The 16,043-nt window shown below is 39.9% G+C and overlaps 1 protein-coding gene across 12 annotated transcripts in view; it reads left to right on the top strand.

Annotated features, from left to right (window-relative positions):
• Nucleotides 1-16,043, top strand: part of mapk8ip3 (mitogen-activated protein kinase 8 interacting protein 3) — a 91,585-nt gene that overhangs the window by 36,608 nt on the left and 38,934 nt on the right. For 10 of the 12 annotated variants that reach the window (XM_057860860.1, XM_057860858.1, XM_057860863.1 and 7 more), the window contains 6 exons: nt 329-447; nt 876-887; nt 1,195-1,212; nt 4,081-4,138; nt 14,346-14,498; nt 14,656-14,713. In XM_057860860.1, coding sequence (XP_057716843.1) covers nt 329-447; nt 876-887; nt 1,195-1,212; nt 4,081-4,138; nt 14,346-14,498; nt 14,656-14,713 — 418 coding nt within the window. The remainder of the gene's footprint in view (nt 1-328; nt 448-875; nt 888-1,194; nt 1,213-4,080; nt 4,139-14,345; nt 14,499-14,655; nt 14,714-16,043) is intronic. The other 2 variants (XM_057860853.1, XM_057860864.1) reach the window with 2 other exon arrangements.

Here is a 16,043-nt window from a genome sequence, read left to right as displayed (position 1 = left end):
GAATTGCAGTGGTGCCAATACTTTTGGCCAGCACTGTGTTGTTCTATCAAACACAACAGTTCTTTTGGCTTAAAATGCAGCAGTTTATTTTAAAGAGGGGTGCAAGAGCAGAAACTGCTTTTTCAGCCTTTTCTGTGTTTTCCGCCACATATACAGTATTTGTGTGTATCATATAAGGTAATTTAAATACTTATTATTCTTCTCCAACCAAATGATGTTATTGTTTTTTTTGAAAGGCTCTTGTATTAAATCTAATTCAGTGGGACAAGTGAACCTAATGAAACTGGGCTCTAATTATAAATATGTGCTATTGTGTTACGCTTTTCAGTCCGTCGCAGGGAATAGTAAACGAGGCCTTCGGCATCAACACAGATTCTTTATACCACGAGATCAAAGACGCCAAGTCGGACATCATTGGAGACGTAGATGCCGGCGCAGAGCTTCTTGGTATGACCCCACGAACAAAATCGGCAATTTCTTTTACATCCACATATGTTGACCACTTCCATGCTCACATGCTGATACAACTTGTCAGGCAGACACAGTTTAAGAGAAAAGCCAAGAGAGTAGTTACATAAATGTTATTTTTCAGTAGGTTCACTCATTTGCTACCATTGATGATAGACGTCCAGTCCATTTAAACTGGGTGGGCTATTCATTCGCCGCTAGCCCTCCCAGTTCAAATGTATTTGGATGTCAACTATTGTTAAACTCATCTGAAGAGTTTTAAGTCAGTATTTAAGCGCCACATGATTGGAAGTCAAGCATCGTCAGTGGCATTAAAAGAGTAGAAGAAATGTTGTGAGAGTTATGTGGTGTTAATCTCCCATGTTTTTTTTTTTTCCCTTTTCTGCTTCTGATGCTGACACCCAAAGGCGAATTCTCAGGTGTGTTTTGAAATATTATTCTTTTGCTGTGCAAAGTGAATGTTTATAACAATGTTTTCATAATGGTTAACGCAGTTAGTTCCTTATTCAATTAAGTTGAATTTGGTGTGCCACTTTGATATTTGATATTATTACTGATTTTCAAACATTATCTACTTTCCCTGGTCCTTTTCAAATTTCAGGAATCAGACAGTTTTTGATGTGCTATTTTTTTGTTCTGATCTAAAATACCAGCATCTTCTCTCCAACCTTTACTTCCTTTTTTCTCTATCCGTCCTCTCCCTTCCCTCTCATCTTTTGCTTCCAGTTCGAGACGATTTCTTCGGTAAGGCGCCCTCGCCTTAACAATTTCCTTAACATTTGCATTTAATGTTGTTTTTACTGGGCTGATAACACATTTGTGCTCCTTGTAGCGTTGAGTTATTATGTTTTTACAATTTTTTTTACCTTTGCGCTCCATAACATTGATCTTATTAGTTGAACCTACAAACACCTTTTTTTTTTTTGTTGTTTGGGGGAGTCAAGTTCCTTGAATGTGATATCGCAAGAAATGATTCAAATTAGGGGTGAATGATACTGAAAAAAAAAAAACGTACATTGTGACTTTTTAGTGGTTTGCGTTATTAAAACAAGAAGAATTTTCACCAGATGACTTGTACAGCTTTGTTTGGGAACACTTTGGTTGACTCACCATGACCACATTGTATTCATAAAATACAGTTTACTGCAGGCTAAGGGGATTCATCTGTGAATTATGAAGATTGATGTATATATATTAGGGCAGTCAAACGATTAAAATTTTTAATCGAGTTAATTACAGCTAAAAAATTAATTAATCGTAATTAATCGCAATTCAAACCATCTATAAAATATGCCATATTTTTCTGTAAATTATTGTTGTAAAGGAAAGATAAGACACAAGATGGATATATGCATTCAATATACGGTACATAAGTACTGTATTTGTTTATTATAACAATAAATCAACAAGATGGCATTAACATTATTAACACTGTTAAAGTGATCCATGGATAGAAAGACTTGTAGTTCTTAAAAGATAAATGTTAGTACAAGTAATAGAAATTTTATATTAAAACCCCTATTAATGTTTTCGTTTTAATAAAATTTGTAAAATTTTCAATCAAAAAATAAACTATTAGCCCGCCATTGTTGATGTCAATAATTACACAATGCTGATGGGTGCTTAAGCCCATAAAATCAGTCGCACCCAAGCTCCAGCAGAGGGAGACAAAACTCCAAAAAACATAAGTAAGAAGTTGGCATTGCACTGTGCAGTCATTTTAATCTTTTTGAGTGGAGCATGTGCGTTAATTGCGTCAAATATTATAACGTGATTAATTAAAAAAATTAAGTATTACCGCCCGTTAACACGATCATTTTGACAGCCCTACTATATAGCAATTCTTAGATCTGAAGTTACTGAAAAGATATGAAGTTTTGAAAGTAAAGAAATATATATATTTCAATAATTATTTGAACACTTCAATGACAGGCACCAAAAATGGTCCCTAGGAGTTTAAAGCAACATTATGTAACTTTTCAGTTTTAGTCGATTTTAGCGACGCCGGTGGGCAAAAGTGGTAGTGTTTTCCCTTAAGGAAGACTGCGTTTCCCATTAGGACCAGCGCACACCTGCACTGTGTCTTAAAATTATCAATCGATAAAACATCAATCTCCCGGTCGCCTGCAGATGGATTAAACAATATTTCTGTTCCCAGCGGCTGTGTGAAGGACGAATAGTATGAATCCAGTTGTGGCTAAACAATAACATGACGGGTAGCAACCATGAGGCTTAGTGTGGCTTACTGATGTTTATTCCTGGTAGCCTCCCTTTTTTTTCCTCGTCGGACAAAACTTTTTGTCTCTTTTGTTGCTCTGCCATCTTTGCAGAATTTGTGCGAAAGCGTTCGCATAGACTTCCGTTTTTATATTGAATGGGGAAAGAGGGAAGTAACGTATGCCGTAAAGCAGTCAGCACATTTGTAGTTTTTTTGTGTGGCAGGGCTCCTGCCACCCTCCTCAAAGGTAATTCAAGCTGGTGAAAGCGATACAGACCCCTTCAAGATATAAATGAGGTGTCATTCAACTAGTTACCAGTCGACATATGTAATGAAACATGTAATGAAAATATTTTATAAAGGTTGAAAAGTTACCTAATGTTGCTTTAAGTTCGCTATCAAAAAAACCTGTTGATTGCATTTTTGTAAAGCACTTAAGACATTGAACCCTTTAAAGGGCAAATGGCTATTTTTAGTCAGTAAAAAAAATAATAACACCATAAATATTAGCCATGATTATTGTAATTGTTTTTGTTTTAATTAGGAATCATTGCATTTATTTATTTATTCAAAAAAAAAAAAAATTATGAATACATTCATAAATTGATACAATATTGATAAAAACGAAATAAAAAAATAACATGAATAAAACCAACTTGCTACGGCCCCAAGTAAGACGCTAACATTTGTCTCTTAAATCTTGATCTTGATAGATGTCCAATTCATTTAACTCGTAAGACTGACTGTGAATTCTCAGGGATCAGTGACATTGATGGCGCTAAAAATCCAATCCATTTTGACTGGGTGGAGCGAATGAACATTCATTCATGAATTGGACGTGTAGTGCAGTCGAAGACAACCAATGAGTTAAATAAGTGCCTTGTAAGGGTTAAAAAAAATCATTATTTGTGCATGAAAGTTTTTATTCAGTGTGTATTTGTCATCATTACCTTGGTCTTTCCAAGGGAAAGAACAAGGTTATGTTGTTGTACAACTTTATTGTACTTCTTTATTTAGTCAATGTGTTTGAGCTTTTTTTTTTTTTTTTACCAAAACAAAGAAGCTTTGCCTTTTTTCCTTTTTTTTCTTCACTTGTCTAATGTAAACATTTTCTTGCCGTGCCCAAATGTTTAACTCATTGTTTATTTTAGCTTGATTTGCATTTGCCTGCAGCTTGCTTGTAAACATGACGTTTTGTGAATGACAACATATTTCACCTTCAAAATTAATAAGGAAACACCATTTATATTCCTCAGGTTTCCTTATTCAGTGTTTACCCATTCAACATATAGCGTTTGTTACGGATTTATTCTTCTTAATATGAGTGCTTCAATAAATGGCATATATTGTGAAGGTTCTGAAATGTTTCTAATTTTACCCAATGTTTGTTTCAGGGATGGGCAAGGAGGTGGAGAACCTGTTGACGGAAAACAAACAGCTCCTAGAGACCAAGTAAGAAACATGGAATTACCTTCGTGTAATTCATTTGTTGCCATTGTATGGGGGTGTTCATGCAAGGCCACCGTTAACATTCTGATTCCCTTGCCTGCCTTCCATTTTAGAACTAGAGGGGGTGTGATAATATATCACGACATGGTGATATATCAACATAGTTTGTATCCAAATAGATTATCGATTTGCTGTCATTATCAATGTATTATTATATATTTTATATACTGTAATTATGATATACTGTATTGGCCCGAATATAAGACTGTGTTTTTTTGCATTGAAATAAGACTGAAAAAGAGGGGGTCGTCTCATATTCGCGGTCTAGACATTATACCCATTCACGACGCTAGATGACGCCAGATATCATTGAAGCGATGTTCTGTTATGACAGATCTCAGCTAGTCTCCCCATTCACGACGCTAGATGGCGCCAGATATCATTGAAGCGATGTTCTGTCATGACAGATCTCAGTTACCCTTTTTAGTTTAACCAGTTTGCATTATTTTATTGCAATATTTTTCCTTATACAGATTCGTTTCAAGACTACAGTTACAATTAGACTTCACTTTGATGGTTAATGCAGTTATTGCAATTTTGTTGTTTTATCAGCATAGATTGGTTTATTTACATTTCAAAAACCAGAAGCCATTCATTTATGAATGTAATTGCACTTTAGTTTACATTTTTAAATGTTCAGATATTAAGATCTGAATGAGGCAAAATAACATGCTTTTTCTCTCAAATATATTGTTATAATCATTTGTTTCAGATTTACTGTAATTATTTTCTGTATAAAAATGAATTTGGTGTTCAAAAAGTCTTTTTTCAAACTTGAGTCTTGAAAAAGAGGGGGTCGTCTTATAATCAGGGCCGTCTTATATTCGGGCCAATACGGTATATGTTTTAAAAAGGTGTCTCTGTTTGATAATGGAACCAACGGGTTGCTACTAGATTTGGCTGTTATTACTAAGCATTTTAAAATGATATCGGATAATATTTTGGATATCGGTTTTTCATTATCGGTTTTGGGCCAATGTGCATGTTGCCTTCAAAGTCAATGTAGAAGCCTTCTGCCTTTGTACATCTAAGTGTTGGCGATTCGGCTTTCTCTGTGTGTGGAGGGCGAGGGACAAGATTTTACATCCCAGACATTACGTCATATTTGTTCGGCATCAGCAACAAAATAAACTACACATTACATGACACCGTAAATCATGAAATTCTTCTGTCTAAATTACCCCATTTGAATTTTTCATTGGATGCAATTTAGTGGATAAAATCTTATTTAGAATTCAGGAGATATTGTGTCTCCATTAAGAGTGTCAAATCAACATTTCTAGATGTCCCTGTTGGCCTGCCTCAGGGGTCAGTACTGGCCCACTGTTATTTTCTTTGTATATTAATGACTTGCCATGTCATGTGTACACATTTAATTTCAAATGTACGCTGATGACACCGTCATCTTCACTAGTGCAAAAAATACTCAAGACGCAGCTTCTGCGCTCACATTAGCTATGGTTCCCACAACTGATTGGTTCAGCAGGTCTTGCCTTCTACTAAACACAACTAAACTGCTCATATGATGTTTACAACAAAACCTTTGGACATCAAACATTATATTTTCGGGAGGACAGGAGCTACAAATTGTCTCTGAATTCAAGTACCTTGGAGTGACACTTGATTCCACATTTCTTTTAAAAGCTAAGCTAAAGAAAAGCTACGAGTGACGTCACCATTCGCAATTAATATCTCAATAAAAGAATGATACTGTATTTACAAAACCATTGCAGCACAAAAGATGGACACAATTCTTAATCGAAATGCCGGGCTATCTGACCTCAGATTTACCTATAAAATGAATGTAAATGTCTCTAAAATGTATAAATTTGTGCCTGATTGGGGGGGGGCAACTTCACGGGGGTCCGTAGAGATGGTCATAAAACACATATAGCAATATACAAAGTGCCGTCCTTTTTTTTTTTATTTTATTTTTTTTAACTTCCGTGTCATCCTCTTGCCCGTCGTGCTGTGGGATTTTGCTGTTGTGCTGTGGGTCTTTGCATTCGTGCTGCGAGCCATTTGCTGTCATGTTGTGGCAATTGGGGCTCGTGCTTTTGCCAATTTTCAATTGAGGTTTATGAATTGGGGATCATGTTGTGCAGTTTGCATCCGTGCTTTTTTTCTTTTGCAAAGCGTTTGCAATTGGGGTTTGTGCTTTTTGCAAAGTGTTTGGACTTTTTTTGCCTGACACCTCTCGGCCACCGTACTTTGTCAAAGGAGGAACACAGTCGCCGTGTTCAACTATATGATTGACATGGCAGCGCTGAATGCATATGTGTTGTATCATGCATGCACCGGAAGGGAAGAGAGACGGGTGGACTTCTTGGTGGGTCATGCAAAGAAATTGGCTCACTCGTGTGCGCCAAGAAGGCGCAGAAGGAAACATTGCTTCGGCAACAATCTCCAACACCGATCCCCGGGAAAAGGGCGAAGTGTCATACGTCACCACATAAAAAATGTTTTGTTTTGTTTTTTTATTACACTGTCCCTTGTACTGTTGCTATACTATACTTTGTATAAAAAGGAGGTGTAGGCAAACTGCAGCTTTTGGAATATGTAAAAAGGTTGTCCGCCCGATTGCCTGCCTGAGCGGTCCACCGTCTGACAAAGCCAAGGCAGCCCTGCCCTGCAAACACTGAAGATGCTATTCGGAGCAATCCAACCCTGTGGTTTTGCGAGTGTGAATGGGAATGACTAATGAGGACCATAGTGCTCACAAAAGATATGCTCATTAGGGTCAGATGATCCTTCTCTGGTTACAAAAGTGATTTGTATCAACTGATCCACCCTTGGTCGTTCTAGTGTTAAATAAGTAAATAATAAATAAATATTTCCAAAGATGGACGATGGGCTGTCTGTTCCTCAGTTCTAAGATTCAGTCGCAAATTATTTCATCATGTTTCGAGTTGAATTTTGCTATGTTTTCAGTTTGCCATGTTGATAATTGCGATGTTTGTTTACAGCTTTTCGCCTTACTGTGAAGAACGAGGAAATGACGATTGGCCCGCCATGATATTTACATCGTCAGCCTTCATGCTGTGACCGTGAAATTAACCCGCTGCTTTCATGCATGCCGCGTCCCGGTGAAGTCCCGGACATTATACTAGGACGCGACCCTGTTACTGCCCGTGTCATCTCCGTGTCAGTGGACCCGGGAAAGTGCTTCCAGAAATAAGGGCTCAGTGTATGTCTGAGAGGAGCTGAAGATGCATGATGCTGCGTTTAAACGACTAGTAAAATATTAAACGTTTAATTATGAGTAGGCTGTAAAACGATTAAACAGCTAGTCGCGCACATCCTAGTATCGATAATTGCTGTTGTTTTGAAACAATTCTGATACTGCTTATGATCAATCACAGTATCAATGAAAATGAATAGCAGCGAGGCTGATACCCAATCACCAGGCTACAATGGGTTAACTTGTCTGTTATATCCAATCAGACAAGTATTCTTTGAGTAGACACTGCTTATAATCAATTACAGTATCAAATAATACAATAGTCACAACTCATAATCAATTGCTATGACTTATTATTAACTTCAGGATCGCGGATCGTCGGCGACTTACATGGACAGCAAACAATAACACTTCACTGCGTTAAACAAGCGGCACATTTTATTTAACCCACAGTATAAAGTGTACAAGCAAGCAAGCAACAATTGTGTTTCAGCTCATAGATTACATGCAATAACATAAATCTCATTACCGTGTGCTGGAAGGACGGAGAGCCGGGGCGTCCTCGGTAAAGCGAGCAAGGAAACACCAAAACTGGACGTCCGCGCGCGTGAACTCTCAGTAGACTCTGATTGTACTTGTCTCCGTCGCTTCTTTATAGCAAGTACCGCGCCTCGTAACTTCCCCTCCCGTTCGAGTTTCACACGGCTTCGGAGAATGTTTGGATCTCCCTTAGACGTTTCGCACGGCCTACGGCCTTCGAGAATCCTTACTCCCCTTTTGATTTTGCGGTCAGGCTGTACCTTGCAGCTTGATAAGGTTGAGAATAACACATTCCCTTCGCACGGTTTGACGAGAAAACATGTTATGTTCACTATTTTGCGGTATCGGCGGTACCTTGCTCCCCTTTTCGCATGAGTCAGCTTGATAAGGTTGAAAACAATTACCTTGCAGCTTGATGTCAGTTGATGAGGTTAAAAACAACATTCCTTTATATAAGGCTTTGGGGCCTTGTCTTACATTCCACTCCTGGTGTTTTAAACCAAATCAACTCTAATTTATTAATCCTACTGCATAATGTCTCCAATTTTGCTGAATCCATTGAAACCAGGGATCCCCCCACAAATTAGCATAGACAAATGAATGATGGTCGGTTACTATTTCATACACCGCGGCTATAAGCATATTTACACGGTCAGGGTGTCGCTCTATACGGCGATAAAAGAATCCACCCCTCATATCTTGGTAGTCCAAGATATGCCCCCCTTCTTCAGTAGTTATAGTTACTACGCATGCATCTACCCCGTCTAAGTCTATTGTTTCTACCAGTCCGGGCAACCTGGTCCTCTAGACGTTTGACATAGCTATTAAGACCAAAATCATTGGTGGAAGCAACGTTACCCTAGCAGTTTGTGATAATCCTGAAAATATGTCCCACCAATGATGAGCAGATTGTTGCTGAATAATTTTAGCAGCATGCAAAATTTCTCCTTTAGCCATCAATGTTGATACCATCAGTTGGGAGACATTGGACGCATGTGACTTAATCAATTTTTTTATCTCAGTGGATTGTTCCAATGCGCATTTGAAACGCTCCAAAGAGATTTGCCATGGTGTAATTTGTCAACCAATACGTCCCATTTCCCCACTGAAAGAAACGAACATTGTTTAGGCATCCTGCAAATGGAACCGTTGGCAACATAGAGTGATTTTGGGCGGTGGCCACACAAAGGGTATGTGGTCCTATCTGCCACAAAACGTCTCTAATAGGTTCCCTCGACCAATCGCATAAAGCGAAATCTACGTTTGTCAAGCAAGGATTAACAAATTCATGATGCAATCTACAAGCTAGTCCTTTATCTGTGTTTTCGCAAAGATCGGTGTTAAAGGTCTGGTTTGTGTCTGGGTTAAACCATTCACCTTCCACATGCAAAAACCAATAACCTAGTTTAGTTATTACGGGTAATATTTGAAATTTACATACGGTGACGTTTGCGGTTACCTTGTATTGTGTCCAATATCCCCTGCATTCGGTCGCATTACAAACCGTATATTCCGAATGTAACTGTAACCATAACTCCGAAGATATATTCCAACTCGTACGCCACTCCTGATAATTTCCCGTAGTCATTGTTCGTATAAAACGTTCCTTCTGCGCCTGTGCATGTAGGTATTGTATGCTACATGTGGTCCAGTTTAGCTGTTTAGTCACGTTGGTTAAAACACTGCTAGTGGCGTTCCATATATTCAGTTCCCATTTAAATACGTCCTGCCATAATTTAGCATTTTCTTTTTGTCCCACTATTGAATTAGGAAGCCACATTCCTACTTTTAGTAGGGCATCATGAGTTCCCTGTCCGTTTCCAGCTAATTTATATCGCGTTACCTCATTATCAATGGTATTGGATACCCCCAATAACGTTCCCGTTCCCCCTAACAACGTGTCATACCACTCTCTCTTCCTCCGAGCACACGATGGAAAAACAGGGAATACAACTTTCCAGTGCATTTTCGTAGTTATCACTGATTGTGTATCAATTATAGGTGTTAATACTTCTTGTGTTGCATCCCACATCCCTTTATCCCATGACAATTGTGCTAAGAATAAAGACGACGCTTCTTCATGAGGCGCGATAGATGTGGGCATCCAAAGCCCTACGGTCGAGAGACCGTGCGCAATGTCACTTCCGGTGTTAGACAACATAGTTCTGGTGACTTCTCCATCAATCGTGTTAGAGATGCTTAACACGGTTCCGGTTCCACCCAGAAGGGTGTCGTACCATGCACGCTGTTTCCGTGCGGCACATGTGGGGAAAGGGGGAAACAAGACGATCCAGTGAATCTCCGTGTGCGTTTTCTTCAATCTGGGGACAAAGGGGGCAAACAAGGGGGCAAAGGGACCAGAAGGGGGATCCAAAGGAACAGGAGCAATTCATCCGATCCCTTGAACTTCCGTGCTGTTCGAGGTCCATAGGTCAGACGTGACCTCGGTCATCCACTCAGTGCCATTGCGTGAGTGACACGTTTTGTTGTCGAGATGCCACAGACCGACCGACAGGTGTTTCAGACGTGACCGTGATGAGGCATCCTGCAGCCACCATGGGAGCCCTGCGAACCCTTCCTGTATTGTTGACTCCTGGGGTGCAGGGGGGGGGGGTCCAGAGGAGCAGGGACGACCTTCCTTGGACACCGGACTCCCCGAGCATCCTCCACCATGCAGAGCCGTAGCGATCTCCCAGTAGATGTCCCAATAAACCGCCTCCACATCACATTATCAATTGTCAGGCTGGAAGAAGCAGAAGAGATTTCAAACGCTTCGGACCAGACACATTTTTGTATCAATTTTTCCTGTCAGATTTCACAATAAACGGTTCTGAAGTCAAATTGTATATTACAACCCCCAATTCGCCTTGATAATCAGCATCAATAACCCCCAGCAAGTATAGTTACCCCTTTAAGTGACAATCCAGATCTAGGTAAACCCGGAGTAGCTCGAACAGGTAACTCGGCGGTTTCTGCAATCTTATAAGTTGTCCTGTATGTCTTCCACTCACATTCCCTGGCTAAATGTACCCTTTGATGGCACAAAAAGCACCTTCTTTCTAACATCGCAAAGTCAAAATCGTTATAATTATTTCCACTTGGCGAAGCGCCAATATTCACTTCTCTCTTCAGATTGTTCAATTCCGTCTTTTGTAATTTACTGTAATTACATACATTATAAATTTTGCCATGGTCACTCATTACAAAATTGGCCACTATTCCACGTGACGACAAAATCTAGAATTGTCTATTAGCCACTGACATCACAGCCGAACAAAGACAGCCAAATTCCATCAGCATGCGATCCAAAAGCCGTAAGCCTAGACAATATTTCGTATCTTCAAAATTCCTTAAGAAAAAATTTCAAATTCAAATTATCAATAAAGCAACTCATGACAGTCAAATTCAAGTTGTCAATAAAGCAACTCATGACAGTGTTCAAGTTATCAATAAAGCAACTCATGACATTAAGTGTACATTATTAACCCTTAAGTTGCCAATACCACACCTCAACTGTTACAGCTGCATCAAGGTGAATAATCACTTTATCACTGTTCCCATTAACATAATTTGTCAACACTATCAATAATCCTTGTTGTTTTGAGTTTCTGGGCGGGAACTGGAATACCATCATCTGTTGATCAGGCAGATGCTGGCATGCAGCTGTCCCCACCCTCAGTCATATTCGATTAATCAGTTAATCAAATGTCTAAACACAGTTTAATCCATGAGCTTGTTGATAATTAAATTAATTCCCCTTAACATTCTATAAGTTTCAATGGAGCTCAACAATCTATTCTCATCTCTAATGAAATTCCATTTCAAAATCATTTTTGTTTTACCTGTTTTCCCAATTTGTTTCTCAATTTTATCCTAAATAATATAAGGAAAAGGCTGGAATATTCCCAGCTGCAATTACAACCTCCCCTTATAATCAATTTGGGCAAAAACCCAGCGAATGCCGTCGAGGACCCCATGTTGCAAATAGGGGCCACCGAAGGGCCGCACTCCTCATGTTGAAAAACGTTCCCTTCTTCCCATTTTGCGCAGTAAACGGTCAGCTATTCACACACGATCCCACGCAAAAAATCATAATCAGTCACGCGACAATAACTACAATTATACACACACAATAAACGTTCAACTATTACACATGAGCCTCGCAAAAAAGAATCATGACGCGACGCAGCCTCACGTTCAGTCACACAATAACAACCATCCCCAATGGCTTATCATACAGGACAGCACAATTTCAAATACAAATCAGAATTACCGTACATTCTACCAGTGGCTCACACCAGACCAAACATAAAAAACATACAATTTGAGGTCAATGACGAACTAACTGTCAACACAGATCCACAGAAATTCCTATTTATCTGACGTCATGTGTAGTACAATCCCCTAACGAATCCACGTATCGGGACGATCATCGCATCCGCGCAAACACGACGCAATTCCATTCCACGGTTCTTTTTCCCAACGAGGAGTTACGATCTTTCCATGCTTCTGCACAAATCCACATCATTTTTCGTACACCCCCCAAAGGCGCTCTTTTTCGGACCACAACCTGAGTCAGTAAATCTTTGACTGACGTCGGGCTGGCCCCTGTTGTCATGTTAACCCACGGACCAGGGCGTCCCCCATTCCGCGTTAACAATTTCCCAATTTCTCTATACTCATGACTGTCCCACCCCGGCACTCCCGAGACGCAGTCAGCAGAATTCCCGATTTCTCTATACTCACGACTGTCCCACCCCGGCACTCCCGAGACGCAGTCAGCAGAACCCCCTTCGGGTTCATCCAAAGTTTTACTTTTACTCAAACAACAAGCCATGTCCAAGTCGCAGTTCTCCGGAAATCCTGTCCGACAACTCCAAAATTGTTTTGAAATTTTCCAGGTTCGCAGTGAGTAAGCAACAGGCACACTTTTGCTTAATAGACAATGTTTATTAATTCCGCAATTTCTGAAACATCGCTATTCTGTTACGTCTCACTCAGTATTACTTTGAAATTTCCGGTCCCTTCCGGTCCCCGCGCTATACCGTTTCACGCGTTCGACAGCGTTCAGTGTCACCATGAACGTCTTAGTCGTTCAGCGTCGCCCCGCTATTCACTCCCACCTCTCTGGCTTGGCTGGGCCGCGAACCCGCGCGCCGACGACACTTCCCGCGCTACTGATAACGCTAAACCAAAAATATACCGGAATGTTCACTCAATTTATCGAGTAATACGTAAATCCCAAAACAACACAATCCCAGTATTACTCAAGTCAATTTACCAAACAACAAATTCTCAGTATTACTTAATTACAATGACCAATTTCAATCAATACTAATCAATTTATCAATACTATTAATCCTGTCCGTGACGCCATAATTGTTTTGAAACAATTCTGATACTGCTTATGATCAATCACAGTATCAATGAAAATGAATAGCAGCGAGGCTGATACCCAATCACCAGGCTACAATGGGTTAACTTGTCTGTTATATCCAATCAGACAAGTATTCTTTGAGTAGACACTGCTTATAATCAATTACAGTATCAAATAATACAATAGTCACAACTCATAATCAATTGCTATGACTTATTATTAACTTCAGGATCGCGGATCGTCGGCGACTTACATGGACAGCAAACAATAACACTTCACTGCGTTAAACAAGCGGCACATTTTATTTAACCCACAGTATAAAGTGTACAAGCAAGCAAGCAACAATTGTGTTTCACCTCATAGATTACATGCAATAACATAAATCTCATTACCGTGTGCTGGAAGGACGGAGAGCCGGGGCGTCCTCGGTAAAGCGAGCAAGGAAACACCAAAACTGGACATCCGCGCGCGTGAACTCTCAGTAGACTCTGATTGTACTTGTCTCCGTCGCTTCTTTATAGCAAGTACCGCGCCTCGTAACTTCCCCTCCCGTTCGAGTTTCACACGGCTTCGGAGAATGTTTGGATCTCCCTTAGACGTTTCGCACGGCCTACGGCCTTCGAGAATCCTTACTCCCCTTTTGATTTTGCGGTCAGGCTGTACCTTGCAGCTTGATAAGGTTGAGAATAACACATTCCCTTCGCACGGTTTGACGAGAAAACATGTTATGTTCACTATTTTGCGGTATCGGCGGTACCTTGCTCCCCTTTTCGCATGAGTCAGCTTGATAAGGTTGAAAACAATTACCTTGCAGCTTGATGTCAGTTGATGAGGTTAAAAACAACATTCCTTTATATAAGGCTTTGGGGCCTTGTCTTACAGCTGTATCACCATATTCTGAGATATTCGTTAACGTTAGCCTTGTATTCCAAATGGTATCGTATCAGAAGGTACCCAGAGGTTCCCATCCCTATTTAGAACCATACACTGTTTTGTTTAACTCAAATACACGTTTATAAAATTATTCTGAAGTTGTTCTTTTTTCTTCACAGAAATGCTCTCAACATTGTTAAAGATGATCTTATTGCCAAAGTTGACGAGCTGTCCAGTGAGCACGAGGTGCTCCGCGAGGAGCTTGAGGCCCTGAGGCAGTCAAAGAACAAGGTGGACGCCAAAGTCAAAGAACTGGAAGAAGAACTACGAAGGTGAAAATGATTGTCAACTAATATGAATATTCACAAAGAATATTATTCAACTATATTCATTGAATTTGGAACTGCATTTATGGTAATTTTCCTCTCTAGTCATCAATCATTTAACACCTAACGTATCTAAGAAACTATTTTTGTTTTTGGGCTGCAGGTTAAGAGCTGAGGCTCTCGGAGCATCTCGGGACTCCAAGGATGAAGGAAATGATGACGTGAGTCCTTGTCATTTGCTATTATACAGTGTATCACAAAAGTGAGTACACCCCTCGCATTTTTGCAGATATTTAAGTATATCTTTTCATGGGACAACACTGACAAAATGACACTTTGACACAATGAAAAGTAGTGTGTGTGCAGCTTATATAATAGAGTTAATTTTTCCCCCTCAAAATAACTCAAAATATAGCCATTAATATCTAAACCCCGGAAGGGCCGCGCGTCTCATCAGACCATAGGACATGGTTCCAGTAATCCATGTGCTTTGTTGAGATGTCTTCAGCACACCTTTTGCGGGTTTTCTTGTGTCCCGTCTTCAGAAGAGGCTTCCTCCTGGGGTGACAGCCATGCACACCAATTTGATGTAGAGTGCGGCGTATGGTCTGAGCACTAACAGGCTGACCCCCCACCTCTTCAATCTCTGAAGCAATGCTGACAGCACTCCTGTAATGAGTCACATGACATTTTGGAGGGAAAATGACAAGCAGTTCTCAATTTGGACATTTAGGGATGTATGTAGTTTCTAAGGGGTGTACTCACTTTTGTTGCCAGGGGTTTAGATATTAATGGCTATATTTTGAGTTATTCTGAGGGGAAAATAAATTAACTCTATTATATAAGCTGCACACAGACTACTTTTCATTGTGTCAAAGTGTCATTTTGTCATTGTCCCCCCATGAAAAGATATACTTAAATATCTGCAGAAATGCGAGGGGTGTACTCACTTTTGTGATACACTGTACTCTTCATTTGGTTTCTGTTCTATTAATGTCCAACAGAAACAAAGCTTTGTCAAATAAAAAAAGTAATCAAACCACAGCCACTAAAAATTATAGACAAATTTGAGCAAAACGACTGGAAGTGCCCTGTCCGCCATTGCCGGGGTGTGGCGTCTGCAGCACACACAGCCAGCAGATGCTAGCGTTGCCAACTGTTCATTGAAAAACGGGCTAGTCAGAAACAAAAGTATGCATCCCATATTAAGCTTACAAGGGACGCGTTCTGTCCTGTGTTGTCATGAAAATCGAAAATAGTGATTTATTTGTAGAACAAGCAAATACTGGTATGGTGCTTTTCAAGAATATGTAGGGGAACGCATCCTGCCTTTCCTGCTTTCTGACCAATGAACTGACGGAACAATGACAATCCCACTCAAATATGCACCTAATTCAAGTTTGAGTAAAATTATTATATTACAGTTACTGTATTAATTTTACAATATAAGTAATTAAATCAAATTATCTCATACAAAAAAAAAGGTGATGGTTATCAGGCCGGGCGGCTCTACCAATGAGGTGTCCTTTATTTTCATTTTCTGGGAGTTGG

The sequence above is a fragment of the Corythoichthys intestinalis genome, chromosome 16 (genome assembly GCF_030265065.1).
Source record: "Corythoichthys intestinalis isolate RoL2023-P3 chromosome 16, ASM3026506v1, whole genome shotgun sequence".
Taxonomy (NCBI): Eukaryota; Metazoa; Chordata; class Actinopteri; order Syngnathiformes; family Syngnathidae; genus Corythoichthys; species Corythoichthys intestinalis.
This window is presented reverse-complemented; position numbering and strand designations above follow the sequence as displayed.